Source organism: Hyposmocoma kahamanoa, unplaced genomic scaffold, assembly GCF_003589595.1.
Source record: "Hyposmocoma kahamanoa isolate Upper Pololo Valley unplaced genomic scaffold, ASM358959v1 64, whole genome shotgun sequence".
NCBI lineage: Eukaryota > Metazoa > Arthropoda > Insecta > Lepidoptera > Cosmopterigidae > Hyposmocoma > Hyposmocoma kahamanoa.
The window spans coordinates 23,280,083-23,296,832 of NW_020653852.1; the positions used below are offsets into that span (position 1 = coordinate 23,280,083).

A 16,750-nucleotide genomic window follows, 5' to 3' on the forward strand; every position below is an offset into this window, starting at 1 on the left:
ATGCACGGAGATTAAGGACTGGCCAAATATAAAGCATTGAAACCAAAGTAAAAGTGCTAAATAGTGCTAACGAAGAATGTCCGGCGACGAGAACCGAGAGATTTCCAAGAAAACCGCTTCATTAACGTTCCTTCCTGTCAGCCGTCGCGTCGTCTCGAACCCAACAAACAATAGAAAAATAGTAAACTTTCACGTATGAGATAAAGTTTTTAAATATGTGCATATGTTCCCTACCGAAACTTGTTTGCTATGAACATAACAATTAATGTCATTTTATATCTTTCTTAATTGGTCGAGTTGCATTGAATTGGTTAATGCAAAACATTAAAAAATTATAATAACAAACCTTAATTTTTTTGCCTTTTTTTTTAATCAAAGTATATTAATAAATTATGTATTGGCCATGTTGACCAATGACCTATGCCAGCTTTCGAACAATTTTTGAATTTCATAAAAAATCCTGTCTTTACTTATAAAATACAGCCCTAACGTCAGCACTAAACTTAAGTACCTACGTCTTAAACTAATGCGTGTATACTTCGTTTCAATCCATTTTGAACAAAAAGTAAACAAAAAAAACCTGAACGGACCATAGACGGTTTAGTGACTACAAATCGATTAATTAATTGAATGAACCGATATGTTCAATTGAGTCATACTAGCGGTTTTCTTTGCATAACCTATATGTATAAGCATATTTAAAGTTTCAATTTAAATCCTCCTTCAAATCCTTACAATTAGATACTCGTTCGATTGCGATTGAAATGTTCGATGTAATAATCGATTACTAAACTTTAATTGATTGAAACGAATGTTTTTTTTTTCGAACAGCACTATGCAATCATAGGCAAGTCATAGAAGTATAGATGAATAATAACCTCACTTCTGAACTGCCATTTTTCAAATAAGATTTTATGATGCTATTCAAATGAATATTGTTGGAAAAAGTGATGAAATATCAAGTCGAAATCTTCGAAATACACGTGAAAGTGTTACTTATTCGATTTATTGAGTGATTGCTTTAGAATTTTAACCAAACAGGGTTGTTTAATTTTTGTTCAAAATGTATTGGAACAGACTATAGTGCAAAAGTCACTCTTAAAGTATTACACAACACTTAAGAGTGTCATTATTTTAAGACGTACTTCAGGGTAGTGAAAGTGCACATACTCGTAGGTCTCGTTTGATGATCTGTTCATTGTTAAAGTCGTGACCATTCAAAGAATTTTGAAAAGACCGAAACCTGAAGGGCAGTGTTGACTGCTTTGTAAAGATATCTTTGGTTTTGCATTTGAAATACGACACCTTCACGATTCACCAGTTCTAGGCATTTTTCACAAAAATAATTTTTTAAACTTATTTTCCCACCTACTCTAAAAATGCGCGCAAAAATATTGTTTTAAAAAATGACCATAGACTATAATTGTTTTATTTGTAAGTCAATGATAGACATCATAAAAATTAGAAAAAAGTTATAGTTATAGTTATTAATACCCATTACGTTGGTTCTACATGAAGTAACGTAGTTAGTTAGCTATTTTAAAGATTTCTCATATAAAATTATAACTTTTTATTACAAAAAAAAGACCTCAAAAGTTCGTGGAATTACATCTACTTGCTAAGTTTTATTGAAATCGGTTACCGGAAGTGCGTGAAACCGGATTCATCCTCTAGTTTGACACCCTTAGAGGTGGAATATTTTCTTCAAATTTAAATGGGACCAATATTGAGGTGCCCTTTGTAACAAAAAATCGTCAAAATAATCACGTAACATACACACAAAAAAATTACAGTAAAATTGAGAACCTCCTCCTTTTTGAAGTCCGGTAATAATATTACAGTGGACATGTGAACAAAGATGGCGTTGTAAATAAGTAAGATAATAATTACCAATAGCAAATTGATCAATCAATTCAGAATAAAAGAAAAAGAATAATACGACATGTTCGTGAAGTGTCGTAAAGTCAAACAAACATTATCAGCTGTAATCGTCCAGACAACACACAGAAGTCGAGTTTCGCGGTTCGCTAATAACAATTTTACACCTGTTTTATCGTCGTATTTACCTAGAGATTTATATCATAACAAACATACTTTGAGTGGCAGGCCTCGTAGCTGGCCCGCTGGAACACTTTTCTACACGCTGTAGAACGCGAAGCACATTTCCAAAAAACTATATTCTCGTTTTGGAATTAAAGCACTATAGGGATGAAATATTAACATAGTAAATAATTAGATTAATTCAGTGAATTTGTTGGTGTTTGTTTACAGTGGAAGTCAGCACTTCCACTGTAAAAGGGACCTTGAAGCAGATCACCCAAAGTGTGTCGTAACGAAGCGCCGATGGCATCCGTTGTTACGTGAGCGATAAGCACACAGGTGGGGTAGCACCTGCCCTGACTGGCGTGGTATGAAACACGTGTGTAGCACCATTTACAGTTAATATTATATCTGCAGTTAAGTACGAAAAGTAAGGTATGTAACAAGGAGTATAGGCTTATAAAATAAGAAAGAGATCAAACACAAAAAAATAAAGGCTTAAAAAAATTCACAGAAAACAAACCATAAGAAATATTAACAACAACCCCACAAATTTCAATTTAAAGAAGAAACTATGACAGAATTTAACGATGACGAGAAGAAAGTCCACGTGGACGACGTGCTGGAGAAACTGGGGGCGTTCGGCAAGCACCAACTGATCACCATGTGCATGCTGGCGCTAGTCTACAGCACTAACTCCATGTACAACGTCAATTATGTGTTCGCCGTCGAGGATGTCGGGTACAGGTGGGCTGAATTGTTAATACAAGATACGAGTAAAGGTCGACCAGAATCTCATAACGCGACACGTTAACTAGAAATGACATTCACATAATCATACGCAATAAGCGATAATTCACCGCGCAGACCAAGAATCATTATTTGTTCATTTGTTGTTTGTTTTTTTCACATCTCATTTTTTGTAAATAATAGGTATTCATTAATTTTCATTCATTACATCATAATTAAATCCAAGCCAAGTTTTATTGAAATCGGTTACCTGAAAGTGCACGAAACCCGATTCATCCCCAAGTTTGTCACCCTTAGAGGAGGCATATTTTCCTCAAATTTAAATGGGATTTCGATTTTGATTCCAAAAAAAAAGAATCATCAAAATCGGTTCACAAATAATCGGACTCGTCGCGTCACATACACACACAAACACAAAAAAATACAATCAAATTTAGAACTGATGACAATAATGTGATTCAAATAACGCGTATTTAAAACAGATCAAAATTATTAAGAAAAAAATCATTGAATAGTTGGTAAGTTTTGTGAGCATAAAGGGATATCAATCTTTGTGCCTCTTTAAAAAGAAAATTTGGTTTTCGACAAGGTTAAATTTCCACCGTTCCGTTTTATAGTTATAATAAACGAACTAGATGATGTCACGTTATAGATGTACTTATACATTATAGACTTGTCTCTTCAAAATTTTTGTAATAACATTTTTAAAAAGGACAAGATTGCCATATCTCGATTTGGTAGCTCTGATTTGACTGCTAACCACAACTGAACAATTCGAAAAATTTTGCAAACACTCAAATAATAATAATAACGCACACACTCAACATTGCCCCGCACTAGAGAAACCCTGTGTCGCGGGTGCCATGAACACACATAGAAAACCACGATTTACACCCAAACTCACGAGAGAATTTAATGTAGGGCATACAAATATTTCTCTCGGCTGGCAATCGAACCCGGCCTGCGTGGCGGTTCGGCCACGGAGGTAGTTCATTAATTTCTCATTTTCATTTTAGACGACGAAATTTCCCATGTGCAGTGTTAACAACTATTTCAAATAATAATTTTTATCATGAGATTGTAGTGAACATATAAATTCATGTTTAACAAAATATGTTATAAGCAATAATGGGTTTTTCATTCCCGTCATTTTAAATACTGCAGGCTATTTGCGTAATTTCAAATTTGATTCGATTGTTTGTCCGGGTTTAATAATTAATGCCTATTCATTATAAAAAAAATGTTTTCATTTGGTAAAGAAGCATTCAACAACGTTCACGACACATTTCACGAATAATAACCAGTTTTTATAAAGCAACCAGAGTTGGAACAAATTTTTCACCAGGTGCAAAATCCCATCGTGTGACGAATCGACGCCAAACTTCACCACTTCCTGGCTGATAGACGCGTTTCCAGACGTCAGCGATGTAACCATCAAGCAGTGCTCGCACTACCAGATGCTGAACCAGAACGGCCGTGAATGCAGTTTTAACAAAACCTCAGTCCCGCTGGAGTGCACTGACTTTGTCTATGAGATACCCAACAGCTTTGTTGCAGAGGTAAAAAAATTTAAAAACTTGTTCATGGATTCAATTTCACACTATATAACAAAGAATTGTCACGTGAAAACATAATCGTGACGCTACAAAAAGTTCTACAGACCCGACTGTTCTACTAAAACAGTTTCATGGCCATGATGATAAAATTAAATTTAATAGCTAACCGAAGAATACATATAAATACAATATTTTTTAAACATTATTCGGTATATAACTTCCATTTACCATCCTGGACTGCCACGCTGAGGTCCTGGGTTAGATTCCCGGGCCGGGAAAAATATTTGTATGGCCTACGCTTATTTCTCTCGTGAGTCTGGGTGTAACTCGTGATTGCCTATGTGTGTGTCTATGGCACCCGCAACTCAGGGTTTCCCTAGTGCGGGGCTGTGTTGAATGTGTGCGTTATATTATTATTTTGAAAAATATTGTAAAATAAATTAGGTATATTCTGTTTATAGTTTGGTTTGGCGTGTCAGGACTGGAAGCAAGCCATGGTCGGTACTGTGCATAGTTTCGGCAACATGATCGGGCTACTGGTGCAGGGACAGATATCTGACAGGTACGTAAACAACGGAACGGGCGAAAAGCCGTCGCTGGCAAACCGAATTAAGGACTATCCACACACATCAGGGCCCCGGGACGTGACCGGGGCGTGCTAGTTTATATGAACTGCGGGCCCGTGCCGGCGCCGGCCCGGCCCCGTCCCGGTCCCGGCCCGGACACGGACATGTGTGAACGAGTTCATACAATATATACGCACGATATTTTTTTGAACCCCTGACGGAGCACGGCCTGTCCACGTCTCGGGCACGGCCCGGATACGTGTGGATAGACCATTACTGCTTACTTTCGACTACACTATTTAGTTATAAAGGCGTGGCTACGTATTGTAAAATTCGAGAGTGAGGTGTCGCCCTTGCTGTTATGAGAGTGAGAACGGAATAAGGCTAGATAGAAAATCTATTTATGTATAAATTATTTAGCAATATAATATACTGCATAATAATCGAGATCGCGCATGCGTCAATGGCTCTTAACTGCGGGTTAAGTTGAAATATTGTTCACCCCCTACAGATGTATGTATGTGGCAAACAGGTATGAAAAAACGGAACGTTTAAAATTTGTAAATAACGCGACAGCGCTTTCAACGTTATAATAATCGCAAATATTGTCGATCATGGTTCTGAACAGAAGACTTTGGTTCCTCTTGAATCAGTAAAGTTTATACTGCAAAATGTCACAACAATTGTGTTCCTAAAATATGTTGTTATGTAGTATGTAACTCGGGCAACCAGTATGGCCGATCAAGTAGTATAGCAAATCAGTCGCCTAAATCACTGGAATTGATAAAAATATAGGATTTTGTCTGCTTATATTAACGAAATAATTATACTAGGAAATGTGGCTTTATCATTATTACGCCACACTTGCGTTCAATACATCATAGCTGCTGTAATTAGAATACCTAAATACTTGGTTTCGTAAACCAAAATACGTTGAATTTTCTCATTAAAAGATATTATTTACTCCGTGTTTAACATCTCGTTGTCGCTAAAACCCAATCTATTTTTGTAAATACGCTTTTCAATTTGTTATCTTACGCATACATTCAAATTTATAGAAAACCTTTTGGTAATCCAAGTTTTGTATGTGGAAAAAAAAATTTTGCAAAAATTATCAAACGGCCTAAAACAAAAGCTATTTATTTATTTATTCAAGTCAAAATTATTGAGTTTTGGCGTTGACTTCATAGATGTATATATAGCGTTCATTACATTTTATCAAATATATAATATAATATAATGTGTATAATATAATAGTATAATGTCCTACGGGATTCTCATGTGGGGTAAAGCGGCAGATATTCAAACCATATTTGTATTGCAAAAACGAGCGATTCGTTCTGTGTACCGTCTAGGCTCTCGGGTTTCTCTCAGAGAAAAGTTTGAGGAGACTGGTATCATGACTGTGGCATCACAGTACATTTGCTCAAATACTTTATATGCCCGTGAAAATATACATAATTTCAATAAGAAAGAAGATATCCATAATGTTAACCTTAGAGCTAAATCCAAACTCATGGTACCACTTTCGTTTAACCAAGGTATACAACTGTTTTATGGGGAACTGTATTCGTTTTTACAATAAGATTCCGGAGCATATATTAAGTTTATCATTTCCTAAGTATAAAAAATACATTAAAAAATATTTTGATCGAAAAATCATATTACAAAATTGAAGACTACGTGTTAGATAAATATGTATGGAAAGACGACATGGCCCCAGAATCCACACAAATTTGATTCAAAGTGTATTCCGTAGCATTTAAGTTTATTTGAAAAGAGCAATCCCTAGAGTTTCTTGCTCGTTCTTCTCAGGGAGGTCAGCGTAGTGAACGAGCAGAAGCTTAAATGTGACGTTTTCATGAGTAAATTTATTTTACATATGGAATAAATAATCTTAGACTTTGACTTTGCAAAATAAGTAAGTGAATTTGAGAAACATTGTCTAATACTGGGCATTTCATTCTATTTAAAAAATTTGCAAACAGCCAATACACATCAAAGATCACGCCCTGATAAAATGCCTTCAACATCTTTGCGTTTCAACGTGCCAACCGCAACACGCGCAGAGGTCCTATTTATGGATCTGTGCGTCTCCTCTTATTACGCCGTAAATGCCTCAGAATACGCCCCTTATTTACATTGTGACATCGCCTTACAACAATACGCCAGCAGACGGAGGAAACTGCGATCTAAGCTACTTCCTAACATGCTATCTGCTCTGCAAGTATAACCTATGTCCTCACAGATTGCCAATTACTTACTATTACGCTACAAGCCTTAAAATCCACTCTGAGAAAATTCACAGAATGTTGCCACGTCCTCAACCCATATGAGACATACAACTAGAATTAGAGCATAGCTTATGCTCGTCGGATAAGATCTTAAATGATCTTTCGTATGAAAGATTTTTATACTATTGACACATTTTTAGATGGGGCCGCAAAACAGCGGCGGTGTTTGCGGGCACGATGGGCGCTATTTTGGGCATAAGCAAAAGCTTCGCGCCCTCTTTCTGGTTCTATATCGTACTGGAAGGACTCGAGGCAGCAATCGGGGATGCACTCTCGCCGATGTTCATGCTCAGTAAGTAGTAGTAATTATATTTCTCTGACTAAAGTTTATGGAAATTTTTTACTGATGTTAACTTTTACAGGCATAGAAATTGTTGAAAAAAAACGCACAGTGCTCTTCCAAATGATTCTTCTAAACTGCTACACCTGCGGCCTTATCATCATGCCGTTTATCGCTTGGGCAGTTCCTTACTGGAGAAATTTCCTCCGCGTTCTGTATGCTCCGACCCTTCTCATATTGACGTACTCCTTCTTCCTCGACGAAAGCATTCGTTGGCTTTTCAGTAAAGGAAAGAGAGAACGAGGAACTAAACTAATTCAAAAAATTGCCAATCGAAACGGAGTACAGTTGGACAAAGCAATGCTTAATAAGTTAGAATATATAGGCGAAGACGCCTCAAATGTAATCAACGATAGACAGTTACTCCTAAAGACGTTCAAATCGAAGATCATGATGCAAAGGTTTCTCGTATGCCTGGTGTGGTGGTTTACAATCACGTTGATCAACTACGGGATGATGATTGGGTCGGTATTTATCGAAGGGAACAAGTATATCAACTTCGCACTGCTCATGCTTATGGACATTCCGTCAAATGTTTTCTACTGGCTGGCTATGTCCAAGTACAAGAGAAAACTGCCATTAATCTGCTCATTCATTGTTGGAGGAATATTTTGTCTTCTGCAGCCCTTCACGCCAAAAGGTAACATATTACGTTTTTATGCATTACGTAATTGGAATATATGTAAGGTATGTCTATTTTATTTCCATTATTTCCGATTCCATGTTATATTCAGGCTACGCGTGGTTGGGACTTTTGCTGTTTATGGCTTTCGAAACTTTGGCGACGTTCTCGTACAACATCGTGTACATTTACACGTCGGAGCTCTTCCCCACCTACACGCGTAACTCTATGCACGCCATCTGCAGCGCCATGGGCCGCGTCGGCTCGCTCATTGCGCCACAGACGCCACTGCTGGTAATCGTGAATCAATATCACTATCTTATCTCAATAATATAACTAATATTTAACTAAATATAAATTTATTTCATTCCAGCTATCGTACTGGTCAGGATTACCATCGCTGCTATTCGGACTGACGTCCCTCCTGTGTGGAGTGCTCACCTTGTTCATCCCAGAGACGGCAAACTGTGAACTGCCGGACACCGTGCAGGAGGCCGAGCGTATCGGCAAGAAGAAGCAAATCAAAGAGTTCACTCTACTCGCTTCGGAAAACAAACGTACAGATACTGGAGACCCGCTGCTTAACGAACATTGTAATGAAACAACATAGACTGCGGCTGGGACTTTAAACTAAAGACATTATGTTCAAAAGCTAAGAACAATTATCTGATTATCAGTAAAGTAATACCTACCTAGACATTTTGTTCAGTTCATTTTACGAGCAAGTTACCTACGTGTTGGTCTTATGATAGGCTAAAGAAAGATAATAGTGCGTGCTGCGCGTACAGGTATTTAAATAATTGTACAAGGTACTAATGCTTCGCCGGTTTATTTATTCAACACAGAAATGTAAGTCTCCAGCTAAATAACGGCGTCACGGGCTGGTGAAAGAAAAGACAACGGTGAAACTACGGTGATAAACATTTATTCGCAATATGATGGTGAGATAAAAAAAATTGCCAGTGACGCTCTTCAGTGTCTTTTTAATACCTAACTCCTATGAAATTGCCCTGATACCTATATATGAAAAAAAACCTTTTACTAGCTCAATTATTCCTCTGCGGTAGAACAGTATTGGGAGTACACCAAGACTTGGACATCATCTTTGCCTACTTACCGGGAACTACGTTGTTTTCCTTCCATGTAAATAATTATGTCATTTTTTAATTAGTTGTAAATAATTAATTTAAAAAATGGTAGTTGGTAGTGGGTCCAAGATAGATAAGTATGATGAACTTCAATCTGTAACTACTGTAAGTTAGAGATGATTTATTATGGCGTTATCGTGCAGAAGTAGCAGTTAATACCGGTTAGCTTATTTATTTCATACAAAGGCATACAAGAAAACACAATACAATGTCTTGTTAAACTGTGAAAGCAGTTTCACTACAATCACAAAACTATAGTATACGGGCATTTCTCCAAAGCTGCAATTTTCTGTGTCCATGTACTAAACTCCACTTATTTATCAAAACAAAAATCTACAAAAAATAGGGTGTATAACATAGATCGAAAGCTAACTGGAGACTACAAAATCTTCCCAATAAACCTTTTGGACCATTAGGTCCAAAAGGAAAAAAAACCGAAAAGCCTAAAACCAGACAACAGTGGCGTGTCCCGAATGCAAAGTCCAACACAAAGTGTCATTTTTCTCAAAATTGAAACCATGTATCAATATTACACTTTAATTCACGTATAATACATTAGATGCTAGTACTTATAATCTGAATTTGACAACAAACTAGACAATAGTTTTATCACAATACCAAGCTTGCCGCATGTCCAGGGCTTACGCGGGAATTCGGTGGTCGTTACTAATCACGCTACATATCGCAAGTGAAGAATTTTAGAAGCTTCGCAATGCGTTCATATTATTCGTCCATCACGCCCCTGCGACTGGAGAGAACAGGTGAATGATTTGTTGCCGATTTTAAGACATTTTGCGTGTAAATATGTATATAGTTCGGTGGATTTTATGCCATCGAAGCCATATTTTCTTCGAAAAGCAACAATTTTATATGTTTTTTCATATAAATGTTTACCTACGATTTGCTTCCCGGTGAAAATGAATAAGGAAAATAAAAACAGGAAAGAAAAATTGGATATCAAGAAGTTGAAGGAACGTGCTGGAAAAGCAAAGATAAAAAGCGATCCAATCATATATAAAAGGTTTAAAGAAAAAGATAGACAGAGATATGCGAAGAAAAAGCGGAAGGAAAGATTTTGAAGTTGCATGAATTACCTCGTCATGTACAAAAAGTAATGAGAGGTATTAATCAAGTTCCAAAAAATTTATTGCTTTTGTAGCTACAGATTGCATCCTAATTTTTTTTTTTAAACAGTTACGGAAATATTTGTGTGATTGAAAAAAGGTTGAAGAGCCAAACTGAAAACTGATTTTAATTAACAGTCATAAGGTGAAAATTGTTTGTTCTGTTCTGGCGATTTATAAATAAATTTTAGTTTTTAAAGCTTGATTTAATAGTTAGTCATATTAGTAAACATTTATGTAGGTTATTGAATGTTTTTATTGCCTTTTCCATAATATTTTATACAAAAATGCAGTGGTAGCTGAATTCTCTGGATCAAATATGTCATTAACTGTTAAGAATCTAGTTGCCCAATTAACGGAATCTTATATAACTTACATATGAATTCTTTTTCCGTCCCGCTCAATATATGTATTTCCTAAAAGTAAGAAAAAAAATTCGACCACCGAAGTCAGGGAACTTAGCCCTTCTAGGAGAAATGCCCATGCTCAGAACGAGTACATTAATCAAAACTATTGTAACCTTTAACTAAATTTTCATGATTTCAAGAAGAAAGTATCAATTTAATTTTTTCTTCATAGTGAATTTACATGACAATTCTCTGCCTATCAAAAAATCTAATTTGTTGAATATAATTGGCAAAAAAATGCCTATTTGTTCTTTTAACATAATAGTTGTTTACTTTAGGACGTACGTGAGACGCGCATATTTATTTTCACGGACTCGCCTATTTGTTCGGACCATCAACTTTAAATTACCAAATATTGGATTTTTGCTTTTACAGGACGTATTTTGCAGTCAGCTGCCATAGTTGTATCAAATCTAAGAGGGCATACCTACTCCGCCGCAAAGGTGTTTCACCAAACAGTACTTTCCTACGGGACAGTTTTTCTTATTTAGACATTGTTTGGGCTTTTCGATAGGATTCAGCTACATGTTGTAAACAATGTCTGCGATTATTATAAAAAATCCATCGTTGAAACAGAGCTTTCCGCGTTAACTTTACGTTTTTTAGTAGTATCAGGTCCATACTAACTAACCGCCTCCATGGCCGAACGATTACCATACTGATCTGCCACTCGGAGGTCCGGGGTTTGATTCCAGGGCCGGGAGAAATATGAATTCCCTCGTGAGTTTGTGTGTAACTTGTGGTTGTCTCTGTATGTGTCCATAGCACCCGCGACTCAGGGTTTTCCCTAGCTAGGCTATAAATGTGTGCGTTATTGTGTGCATTTATTATACATATAAGTTGTCAACGTTTCCCATCGTTTGCTCTGCACAAATGCACAACCTTCAAAATCTTCAACTCACAAATGCACAATCTTCAGTTCATCGTAAAAATTTAAAAATTACACGCATTTGAACATTATTCAAGTTTGATTTCCAAGTTACAGAGTTTAAGTGAATCCAAATGGAAAATAAATTAATAACGCCATCTTTTTAGATTTATATTTACGCCTTACGATTTTATATCAAAAAGAATTAAAATTTAAAGATTTCACATTAAAAGAGCTTTATTTTATGTCAAACTAGCCGGAACTACGTAACGGCTGTTTCATACTTTTAAGCCCTTGCAATTGTAACGATGTATACAACCATGTGGCTTCACAATTTGATGGCAGCGATCGGACTCAGTTTAAACGAGAAGTTGATGGCAAAAGGCGGGTAATCGTTGGCTCAAATATTTACTGTGAACACAATGCGCGGCCGTTGCATTAACGGTACTAATGTAAACACAGGACACGGGCTTGTCGTCGCGCCCTGCATGGACAGCGAATTAACTCAGGTAGGTATTTACTTATGAGTATGTACGTACTTATAGAAAAACAAAAACCTGTGTCTTACACAATACAAAATAGTGTTTTTGTACAAGTTGACACACAAATACATATAAGATCGAGGCGCATTTTTAAGTAGGCGGCGACGACGACGCGCCTGCGCGCGCCTGTGAAGCGCACCGTGACGACGACGACACGGCGATGCGGCATGTGCACGTGAAAAGGAAAGCTCATACAGCGTGATAATTAATAGGACACACAATGCCAGAAACGAGTCGCAGCATTAAAGTGCTCGTTGCTTCAATGCAGCAGAAATTAAATCATAAAACAAAGCAACTATAAAAACTTAAATCACGAACGTTACGTATGCTTTCTTTTATAGGTACATATTAAAGGCAATAATAACAGACGAATTTCTGCGAACGAAAAATAAACGCTCTGAGGACTCACACTTCTCGTTAATTTTTAACGAGAAATAAGTGTAAGTAATGCCAATTTTATTGCCAGCAACTGAAACATCTTGGGTCTTGCTGGACATATGAATAACGTCATATAAATATTGAACTATAAGCGCCAATAACATTAATAAACCAATGCTTCTTGTGAAAGAGTTCGTCCAGGGAAGTACTGCCTGAAAAACCTGACCTATTTCTGTCGCCAAGAAGTAATGCCCACATTGCAGCGTTGCGGTTTTGGGGGGTAAAGATGCTGGTCAAATTACCGGCACATGAGACTTGTCAACTTCATTATGTCTCGAGGTGACGGGTGCAGTGGCAATGCCCATCAGATATTTGCGATTTAAAGCTCTGAGTGACACTGTCTCTTAGCCCCGGGCGCACGAGTTGGTCGTCCCGCCATAAAAAAAAAGATTTAGACACGACTCATTACTGCAAATGTGTAGCACATCGTTATTTATTGCAAAGAATCATTAATTAGACAACTATATTGGCGAAAACTTCACTCTGATACAAATACTTACTAGTTTGGCTCATTATTTTTCGTGAAATTGTTTGTAAAAAATATCTGGAATTTTTAAGCAAAATAAATATAAGACGTACGGAATAAACATTTATCACACTCATGTTTATCTGTGTTAATCTAGAAATTGTATTATAATTCGGCGAGGGACCGCCCCGGTGGAACGCCGTCTTCGCCTCCTCATGAGAATGCGCGTGCGCCGCGGCGCATCGTCGCGCCTCGCATATCGGCCCTGATCACACGTCGTGGAGAAACGACGGGATTCAATTAATTTAAGTGCTTCTTATTTGCGGGTTAAACTACTCACATTCTTATAAAACCAAAATATCATGAAACATAGCATCGTATGTATAATCTCTATCTTTCTACCTTTATGAACGGAAATTAATATAAATATAAATAAATAGATCTGATCACAAAGTAAGTAACTAAAGCATTTGTGTTATGGAAATTGGAAACAACGACGGTACCACATACATCCAGATCCGAGACAATATAAAAAAGTTAGTTTTCTACATTGACCGGGCCGGGTGTTGAACCTGGGACCTCAGAGATAGCAACTCAAAATTAATTCCACTGTACGACACCCAAACTAAATTGAATGAAGTTCTAATACGCGGAATTACGATATCGTCGGGTAATTAAGAATAATTTATACCACTAACCTTAAATTCAAAGTGCCAAATATAAATAAATGTTAAAGACGCAAAATTGCTAGTGACTGCCGAGAACAGCGAATAGACTCAGCTCACGACGTTGCTTGTAACGGCGATCCAGACGGCACGGGCCCAATTAGAGGTGCTAAAGATTACAGCCCACGATCATCATCAGAAACGATACTGGCTCAGGCTCTGTGATCTGGGACACTTGACAAGTGGAAGGCAGACGGACGATCGCCGCCGGCGGATAAACAAATGAGGAAGTGCTTTATGGAGTGAAATTACCAGCCCGAGAACAGCTAAACTGCTTTAAAGTTATGGTCTTAGGAGCTGACATTGTATTAAATAACGTGTCTCGTTTATCCCATGAAGAGCCCGCAGATAGGCCGCAGGAGCGTCCGCTTTTTATTACGTGTAATCTATCAGATGGTTATCCGACAGCGGTAATTATAGAATGACAGTTTCGTATGAAGATTTTAGATCGAGCTGCTGACGCTAAATTGAATTTGTGTAAGAACTTTTTTGAGGAACTGACGCAAAGTACATGAGTAAGTACTTGCTCGACAGTGTTGTGTTGAAATAGTTGCCGTCGGTGTTTGGAAGTTACAGAACTGGTGGAACTGCTAGCTTAACGTTTTAAAAAAGAATTAATGAACAATAAACCTCCGAAATATCGTACGAATCGACAGTTAACAAGAAACAGATCAATTAGAATCGTAATGGCATACAAATTGATCACATCGTAAAATATCGTCTGTCGGTTCGATATGGTCCGTAACCAAATGCTATGGCCCCAAATTACGTTCCTTAACCCATTAAGAGCGCAATGGCCGCGGGAACACCAACCGATAGGCGATGCCGAGCGCACAGCGAATTGCACGCGAGGGTTGCGTCAGCGCAGCGATTGCTACTCGAAGGAACATGCATGATGAACGGTTATCACCGCGTCAGTAAGTCTGCGGCTGTCGAGCAGGAGTTGCTGAAACTACCAAGATTTATGTATATAATGGAAATACCTCCATTACTCGACAAAGTAGACAAAGAGGTGAAAAGTTTGGTAAATTAATTCAATATAGATACATAGATCCTGTCTAGGTATTTCCTTCTCTCAGTAGTTTGAACGCTTGAATATGAAATAATATCAGAACTAAGAAACTGCCTATATAAAAACGGTTCTCACAATGCACACAGCGTGATGATGTGTGCCGAAAGAAAGCTCGCGCTCAATGTGATAATGATTTTGACATTTGACTGGAGGTCACTTGGCCATCGCTCGGCATTGCGTTGCTCGGACTATGTGGGTAAAAAGCCGCCAAAGGTTTTTGTTGAGCTTAATTGCTGTTTTTTGCTGCCGAACCGAAATGTGGAAGCATTGGTAAGTGGGGAATTTTTTATAACAACTGAGCCGTGGACCACAACAAAGTTGATCAGTCTGACATGTCTAAAACCCTCATGACAGTTCGAAACAAACGTCAACTGGTGTTATAATGTGGTAATGGCGTGCTCTACATAAATTTTATAGCTCATAAAGTCGCGGCGAGGTGTGCGCACTGTACGTAGCGGCGGTGTGCGCGAGTGGCGCGCGCGCAACACGTGACGCTGCGAACTGCTAACTGCAGTCGCAGAATTTACGACAACCGCCGACCGCTGGCTCCGGAAATCTACCGTGAATCTTATGGCCTTTTCATAATTTGACCTGGCACCGATGAGGGCTGAATGGTTTCCCAAAAATGATGACTGCAAAAGGCATTTCTACGCTCTCAGCGTCATTGAAACAGACTTTAAAACTGAATTGGAGGAAGTTAGTGTGAAATCCTTATCCACTTTGCATAACGTAACAGAACCCAGAAACGAAAAGTTTCGGTTAATAGATGTCATAAATTGAACAATGCTAAGACAGGTATTTCATACTTTAAACTCAAAAGAACTTTGAAATCGAAAGATTCACATGTCTGCCAAGCTAATTAATGTATTGCATTGCTTGGTGACCGGTCGCAGTGTCTGCAGCGCACCCGCCACGCTGCAGCGCCGGAGCTTTTTGTTGAGGAGAAAGTCGCTCCTGAAACCGGATTCCAGAACCTCTCGACCGTAACCCTCAGTCGGTATTACAACCCTTATAATGAAACCTTTAAACGTGAACCATTTTTCCTTGTTAACATCAGCTTAGTCAAACCGAGAGCAAGGCGCGCAAAATGGCCCGTCCCTGTCTCAGTCGTAAGGCAAGAAACGGTAATAGTAGCAAGGGTTAATCACGCCAACGGGGGAATGTTAATGTGTCTTTACAACATGTGACAGATGACAAGGATGAATTGGCGATTGAGTCTGAAGGGTTACCGTTTAGCAAGGACACAGGCACCACGGGCGTCGAACCGCTGCCGGTCAACGCTCCAAGATTTATCTCTTCATCCGCGCAGCCCTGCAGCCCTCATTTAAATGAGCCATTCAATCCATACCTTTCACATCACACACGTTCACGTAACGGATGTCCTCAACAAAACAACAGCACTAACACTGAATCACACCAATGGAACACGCAACGGTCGGCTTTGAGATTCGAATTCGGCGGTTTCGAATTGACCAATCGCAGTATGCGCTGCACGCATGCGCAGAGACGTCGTCCGTTGGCGGGCGGCGGGCGAGCACTGGCCGCTCCCCCTCTACAACCTGCTTGGAACTTTTTTGCGCTAAAAAGCTCGAGATAAAAGTAAAATGATTGCGCTCCCACGAGTCGCTTCCGATCTCGTATTATGAGTATCTCTGACTTACTATAGCAATCGTTACACGCATTAACTACGGACTATGAATAATGAATATATTCATATCTCGACTCTATTGTCAGTGAAAGTTACCTAAAGCGTTATGCGAATCGTTTGATCATCACTCATTTGGGCGACTGA

The 16,750-nt window shown here is 38.3% G+C and overlaps 2 protein-coding genes across 6 annotated transcripts in view; one reads left to right on the forward strand and one right to left on the reverse strand.

Moving 5' to 3' along the window:
• The window catches only part of LOC113231081 (protein prickle-like), a 423,515-nt gene extending 407,024 nt beyond the window's left edge, over positions 1 to 16,491 (reverse strand). For 4 of the 5 annotated variants that reach the window (XM_026465248.1, XM_026465251.1, XM_026465250.1 and 1 more), the window contains exon 1: positions 16,188 to 16,491. The gene's annotated coding sequence lies outside the window, so the exon portion shown is untranslated. The remainder of the gene's footprint in view (positions 1 to 16,187) is intronic. The other variant, XM_026465249.1, reaches the window with a different exon arrangement.
• On the forward strand, positions 2,320 to 8,964 carry LOC113231084 (solute carrier family 22 member 1-like). The gene is made up of 8 exons (XM_026465256.1): positions 2,320 to 2,475; positions 2,555 to 2,787; positions 4,136 to 4,349; positions 4,808 to 4,908; positions 7,347 to 7,498; positions 7,569 to 8,186; positions 8,281 to 8,462; positions 8,542 to 8,964. The coding sequence occupies exons 2-8, from the start codon at positions 2,615 to 2,617 to the stop codon at positions 8,776 to 8,778; spliced, it is 1,677 nt and encodes a 558-aa protein (XP_026321041.1). The 5' UTR covers positions 2,320 to 2,475; positions 2,555 to 2,614; the 3' UTR covers positions 8,779 to 8,964.
• Positions 16,492 to 16,750: the final 259 nt, after the last annotated feature.